This window comes from Austrofundulus limnaeus, unplaced genomic scaffold, assembly GCF_001266775.1.
Source record: "Austrofundulus limnaeus strain Quisiro unplaced genomic scaffold, Austrofundulus_limnaeus-1.0 Scaffold358, whole genome shotgun sequence".
NCBI lineage: Eukaryota > Metazoa > Chordata > Actinopteri > Cyprinodontiformes > Rivulidae > Austrofundulus > Austrofundulus limnaeus.
The window spans coordinates 433367-440752 of record NW_013952760.1 but is presented as its reverse complement, the minus strand read 5'-3'; the positions used below and the strand labels follow the sequence as shown (position 1 = coordinate 440752).

The window sequence follows — 7386 nt, the reverse complement described above, 5'->3', positions numbered from 1 at the left end:
TTGGTTGGTTGGTTGGTTGGTTGGTTGGTTGGTTGGTTGGTTGGTTGGTTGGTTGGTTGGTTAGTTGGTTGGTTGGTTGGTTGGTTGATTACCTCTTGCAGATTCTGTGGGGAGTTGGGATCCTTTGGGTCCAGCTGAGTTTTGGGTCCTGGGACCCCCTGCTTCTGAGGATGCTGGGAACACAAACAGGAAGTTAACTCTGGTAGAAAACAGTCATCTGGACCAGCTCATGGTCGTTTCGTACCGGTACGAAGACGGCGTCGTTGTCGTCTTCGTGCCCGTCCACAGGATAGTCCTCCTTTGGAAGAAGGGGCTTCAGAAAGTCAAAGAACAGAAAAGTTCTCAATTAATCCACAAACGTTTTCATCCAGAAAAACTGTCCAGGTATTAAAACGAACTGAAACTGATTATTTATTCTTCAGTCGAGCCACAAAAGGGGCATCTTTTTAGAATTTTAAAGAATTTGAGGTGTTAAACTAAATCCACTCAGAGCCATGAAGACAGAAACATTTATTCTGGACTCCCCTGATTTTAAATTAGATGTAATTCAAGATTATAAGCCCAACTTCAGTGATTTAAATAATATATAATAATATGTAATAATCCAGGATTAAGTCAGGATCATACAACATCTTCATGGTTCTTCCTGTTGGCTGTGGACCCAGGTGGGGACGGTGGGCCCAGCGGTTCTGGGACAGTCCAGGATGTGGCTCCTGTGTTGGGATTGTAGAAGTAGATTTTCCCTGAAGCGTCATCCAGCAGCTGCTCCCACCCACTGGAGCCCTGRCAGGAGGGAGGGGACGTGAGCGGGCGGGACACCCAGGACTCTGAGGTTCTGTCAGAGAGGACGGGTTCTGGTACCTGAGGGGAGGCCTGGGACAGCGGACTGGACGGGTCCATGTCTGCGGGGGATGTAAGGCCTCGGTGGTCAGTCCAGGTGATCTGTCTGCTCACAGGATGGTAATAATACGGCCTCCCGCTCTCCGGGTCAGTGAGCACCTGCACAGGTTACAGTTTACTGACAGTTTCTCTAGAAATGGTTCCAGGTGTAATGTGCTGGAGTGCCTTTGAGCAAAGCATCGCCTCAGAAACACCTGATCTCTTTGGTTCAGAACCGGATCGGTTTCCATCTGATCAAACTTTAATGATCTGAGTGGAACATGAACACAGCTCAGAGACTTTAAACCAACTATCAGAAACACATCTATAATCAGAACTTTATCTTGTTATTTTATTTTCTTTAAATGTTTCATTTTTATGTGTTTTTATTTAACTGGGTCAAATAGATCAAAGATATTCGGTTAAACTAATCCTAACAATGAGGAACTGCAGATCTGGTTCTGTAACTTAATCCAGTGTTTCTGACTCTGGAGTCCGAGGTCCTCTTACCTGCCATCCGTCTTGTAGGCTGACAGGAGAGGCGGGGCTTATCATGCTGGAGGAGGAGCTTGAAGGTGATGGGGTGTGGCCTAGCGCTGTTGGGGCGGGGTTTGGAGGAGGAGAGGAGGAAATCAAGATCTGCGGCTGAGGGGTTTTCTTCAGGGAGGAGACGTTGGCATAAATGGACGAGCTAGAGTTGAGCGAGCTTTGGTCCTACAGAGGGACAGAGAGACAAAGAACATTTAAAGACCCGGTCCAACGTGTCTGACTCTTGGTCCAGGCTGTGGTTCTGTGGTGGAGAGCACCACACTCCACCTCCTTACTGAGCTCCACTGCCCTCTAAGGTCTCAGTCGGACCTCGATTGGACCTGAGTTGGACCTCAGTCAGACCGTTACCTGTTCATGTCGTCAGGAGGATCAAACCTAAATCTGATGCTCAGAAGGAGCTGCAGAGAGGTTCTGTTCTCACAGAACAATAATCTGTCTGGTTGGGCCGAGCCGCGGGCCAACAGGAAGTGCTCCTCCCATGCTGTATAAACACACACACACACACACACACACACACACACACACACACNCACACACACACACACACACACACACACACACACACACACACACACACACACACACACACACACACACACACAGAAGTAATGACTCCTGTTTAACTACAGAGTGACAGCCTGAACGTCTCCTTCAGTTTTAATCAGAAGAACATTAAAATCCTGCCAGGATGAGAGTGATGATGAAGTTTAAAGTCGGATTATAAAGTCAGATTATAACCCGGCTCCTGATCTCACTAACCTCTCAGAACTTTGTTTCTGCAGATTATGATCATTTTGTGTTGCGTTCACTGACCTCTTCAGAAACCCTCCCTCTCAGCTTCTGGCCAGGGGCTCAGAGTTAACGTGATGAAGAGCTGCGTACGACCGGCCCAGTTCCTGGTTCTGGATCTGGAGTTTGTGTCGGCGCAGCTCATCAATAAGTGACTCGGCTCTCACGTGAACCTGATCGGACCTGGTCTCAGTTWTCCCTCTCACTGAATCTGCTCAGAAGCGGTGTGCTCTTTGAAACTGGACTTTAATCAGACCCTGACCCTGCAGCTTCACACACAACATTTATTTCAGGTTTAATTAGAGCTGGAACACAAAACACTTACCCATAATGCACCTGTCTTTGTCTCAGAGTCACTGAAACAGTTGTTGCATAACATTCCATCAGGAAACATCTCAATCTGGTTCTGATCTCATCTGGGTCTCATGCTGTCAGACTGAACATCTTGTCTGCAGCTTTTAGCCCCGCCCTCTTTCTTTAGGCAGTGGGTGACTACGCCTCCTGTTTATGAAAGCTGTTGCTCCACCCCTTTCTAACGATAACCCCGCCCCTCTTTGACAGACGATTCATCAGTTTTCTTTATAACACAGATCAGATTCAGTTTGAACTTGATGTCTTAATCCACATCAGTCTAAAAACTCCTGGAATCTTTTCAGAGTCCTTCACCTGCAGACAGATAAACTTTTCACCAGAACCAGAACCTGTCCTTACAGACACCTGGAGTCTATTCCAAAACTCCTGGATTCTTTGTAGTAAAACTGGAGCTTCTTTTTTATTTACCTGGTGTAATTATCAAAACCATCTTCTACATCCCTTTCTGAACCCTGAAGCTCTTCTGGAGAACCACTGTAGCCTCGACATCCTCTTCAAAGAACATTATACATTTAAATATACATGCAGAAAACTTTCTGAAAGACTCTTAATGACCTCCAGAGGTTCCTGTCTGAGTCCTGAACATCATCTGAAGTTCAAAAAGGTTTCTAAAAGACCAACAGAACTTCAAGCCATCTTCTGTTGGACCTGTAGTATCTGGACTCTCACAGATCCCTTTGAGTGTCAGCTTTCTTAACAAACCTTTGATGTTTTTAAACTTCAAGGATTCTTGTCATGAAAAGATTCTCCATGAGAGGACGTGAAGACCATTCCACCACTTGCTGCAGACACAMAGGTGGTCCTGTAAACACAACCCGCTGGTATCGGTGGGATCAGCTCCTTGGGGAGCTGCAGTTTGAGCTTCCTGTGTTCAGAAAGCTTCTGACAAACAAACCACAAAAACACTGAAATCAGGCTGCTAAAACTGGGATATTCTTCTAAGTTTCTCTCTGAGAAGTCCATCAACAACCCACGGCTAGATTTTATCACAAGATGTGAAGAAACAGGCCATCTCCTCTGCTGCTAAAGGTCTGTTACAGATGTTAGACTGATAACAGCTGGAAATTAAGTTCCAATGAGGTCAAGACAGAACAATGCTGCCACCTCCTGTTCCTCAACAGGAACCAGTGAACTACGAGGGACCATGGATCAGAGCTACATGTTCTCCTGATTTATTTGTGTTGCCATTTATACCCCCAATGACCAGTTCTTATCATGGATACCCACCAAAGACCAGGTATTAACATGGATATCCCCCAATGACCAGGTCTTATCATGGATATCCACCAAAGACCAGGTATTATCATGGATATCCCCCAATGACCAGGTATTATCAAGGATATCCCCCAATGACCAGGTCTTATCATGGATATCCCCCAATGACCAGGTCTTATCATGGATACCCACCAAAGACCAGGTATTGTCATCAATACCCCCACTGACCAGGTCTTATTATCAATATCCCTCAATGAACAGGTCTTATCATTAACTCCAATGACCAGGTCTTATCATGGATACCCACCAAAGACCAGGTCTTATCATGGATACCCACCAATGACCAGGTCTTATCATCAATGCCCCCTTAATCACCAGGGTTAGTGAAGAAAGTCAGAGTACATGAATCTGTTTAAAACAGCCTGTTTGAGTTTGAGTTAAAGTTTAAGTTAAAGTAAAACACTGGGCCACCATGTAACACAACTGGACATCAGAACCAACAACCTGAGGAGATCTGCTGCTTTCAGCTTTACAAACTAATCTTCACCTAAATTCAAGAGAAGAGACAAAAAAAGAATAAAAATAGAAAAAGGTTAAAGATGTTTAATGTTAAAGCTGAGAATGTTTAACTAAAGCTGCGTGTTCCCAGCTGGGAGTTCCCTTTAAACTTTTACCACAAGACCCGATTCAGTTACAAACGGGTCAGACTGGTTCTGGCACACACACATACAGGCGCTGGCTAATGGATCAGTTCTCCTATTGACCAGCAGGTGTCGCTGCAGCGCTGCAACTTTCACAGTTTCCTGTGTGACCCTGATCATTTCCTGTCAGCAGTGACATCACCAGGACCAGAACCGGGCCATGAACCAGAATCATCGAACATCTCTGATAAATATTTTTCTTTTTAAAGTTGGATTAAAAAATGTATCACGTTTATCATTATTAACAATAATAATATAATTCAACTGATAATCATAAATAAATTAAACCTGTTCAGGTTCTGCAGCCTGAGGTCAAAGGTCAGCTGTTTGTTTCTGCTCTGAGGGGAAAAAGAGGAAACAGCTTTTTCTGTTTCCTGTTTCCTATCTGTGCTGCAGGAAGTTGGTCGCTACACAAGGCTTTTATTTTGTAGGAAGACCAGGGGCCTCTGAAATCTGACTGAACTTCAGAAAAAGAAACAAACTTGGATCTCGTTATATCACCAGCACCTTTCAGAACCGGGAACAAAATAAAGACCTTAAACGTTCTAATTCATTTGATGTAAATAAATAAGGTTCTAAATCTGCAAGAATTTCAACATCCAACATTTAACCTCCTGTTCAACCACCAAAACAATCAGAACCGATCCAAAACCACACTGGACCGGACCGGGAATCTCTGGAACAGACAGGAAACAGACCCTGAACACAACTGCTGCCTTCAGGGACTTCAGTCTCCGCCAGGATGCATTCAAGGACAACACTGAGTTCTGGTAGAAACACCTTCATGTTCTGGTTCTGAACTGACGACACGGATTCGGACCGATGAACATGTTTTACATTTATCCTGACGCCACATTCTGACCCGGTACAGGACCGAGATTCAGGATCAGAACCTTTCAGATATCTGGAGCACAGGTTCTCTTGTCCTGGGAGGGGTCTTGGGGTGTCTTACCTGTTTGGTGGGTGGGGCTGCCAGTGTGGTGGGCGGAGCTTCAGGAGGAGGAGCAGCAGGAGGAGGTGGCGCAGGTTCAGACGGTGCTGCTGGGTTCTGCTGTTCTGCATGCAGAGCCTCCAGGTCCAGGTTCAGRTCCAGGATGGACTCATAGATGTGGTGAGAGTCTTCCTCTCTCCGTGACTCCTCCTCCTCCTCACCGCTCTCTGAGCTCGTCTCTTCTTCGGCCATCTCTTCCTCCTCCTCCTCTTCCTCCTCCGGCTCCTGTTTGGCCTGGTGACCCTCGGCTGGGGAGGACTTGTTGTTCTGGAGGGGAACCACCGGGGTCACAACTGGGATGGGCTGGTTCTGGAGCCGGGTCATAGTCCGAGGATCAGCAGGACTGAAACTTGGAACTCGGGGTTTCCCAGACTCTGAATGGTCCTCCAGGAGACTCGCAGGGTGAGGTGACTTTTTACTGTCGGCCATGTTTGTAGTCCCACAGGTGTTTGGCTGCTTCTTGCTGTCAGCCATGTTTGTAGTTCCAGTAGTGTTTGGCTGCTTTATACTGTCGGCCATGTTTGTAGTCCCACTGGTGTGAGGCATCTTCTTGCTGTCGGCCATGTTTGTAGTCCCACTGGTGTTTAGCTGCTTTTTACTGTCGGCCATGCTTGTAGTCCCACTGGTGTTTGACTGCTTCTTGCTGTCGGCCATGTTTGTAGTCCCACTGGTGTTTAGATGCTTTTTACTGTCGGCCATGTTTGTAGTCCCACTGGTGTGAGGCTGCTTTTTACTGTCGGCCATGTTTGTAGTCCCACTGGTGTTTAGCTGCTTTTTACTGTCGGCCATGTTTGTAGTCCCACTGGTGTGAGGCTGCTTTTTACTGTCGGCCATGTTTGTAGTCCCACTGGGAGCTGTGATTCCAGCCTCAACAGAACCAGCAGGAGGGTTTCCTTGGACCCTCGATGTTAACCCCATGTGGCTCAGGTCTGGTAAGTCCATTGGTACTCCGAAGGTGGACATGCGGTTTTCATTCTTCTGGTTCCGGTTTGAGACATTGGGTCTGAGGCGGATCAACATCTCATCACTTTGTTTGGTTTTGGTCCCAGTGGGTTCCTCCAGTGGCTTTGGAACTGGGACGGGAACGGGGACTGGAGCCACCACAGGGTGCAGCACAGGTTCTGGACCGAGTGGGTCGGCGAAGTCCAGCGGGGACGGGAAATYGGGGGGAAGCTCCTTGACGTACTTGGCTGGGATGTAGAAGGACCTGGAGCTGCGGTCGTCCCGGACCTGCCACCAGTGGTCGTTGGTCTTGGCCAGCAGGACGTAGCGCTCGTTGGGTTTGATGGAGACCAGAACCCCATCCCGACCCTCGTACTCGTACTTGAACTCCACCAGGACCAGACCCAGACCTGAAAGACAAGAGGTTTGTTACAGAATGGTCCAGGTTTTATTTTGGGGAGAACTCAGTTGTTTCTGGAGACTCTGGAGGTCCAGTGAGATCAGAACTTGGATCAGAACCTCTGAGGTCCAGCTGAGTCCAGACAGAACTTAAACTCTCACCTCTGCTCAGCAGGGAGGAAGTCGCTGCCATTTTAATGACCCTGTGCTCCTCAGGCCCCGCCCCCTCAGGTAGATGACTCTGAAGGTGAGGGGTCAGGGGTCAGCCCTGATTCTCATCCACCTGAAAGAGAAAATAAAAACACAAAATCAACAAAAACAAACAACAACTGATTCAGTCATGGAGAAGTTTTATTTATTTAATAGTATCATCAATAAATTAGTATCAGGAACAACTGAATGCAGAAAAACTACTTGTCGCTATAAAACAAGCTATTTATTTAGATCATCAGGCCACGCCCCCAAACAATATTAAAGGGATCCCTGATTAGTTGTAACATTAGACTTTATTTGATAAACATTTATTTTAACTGTAAAATAAAGACTGTA

The 7386-nt window shown here is 46.7% G+C and overlaps 1 protein-coding gene across 1 annotated transcript in view; it reads right to left on the bottom strand.

Moving 5' to 3' along the window:
• Positions 1–92: 92 nt before the first annotated feature.
• LOC106528093 (rho GTPase-activating protein 27) overlaps positions 93–7386 on the bottom strand; it is a gene marked incomplete at its 3' end in the record, with an annotated part of 14305 nt that continues 7011 nt past the window's right edge. Inside the window, 7 exon segments of the mRNA XM_014023167.1 lie at positions 93–173; positions 245–313; positions 628–783; positions 862–999; positions 1390–1593; positions 5458–6848; positions 7000–7120. Of these exon segments, the coding sequence (XP_013878621.1) occupies positions 93–173; positions 245–313; positions 628–783; positions 862–999; positions 1390–1593; positions 5458–6848; positions 7000–7030 (2070 nt within the window).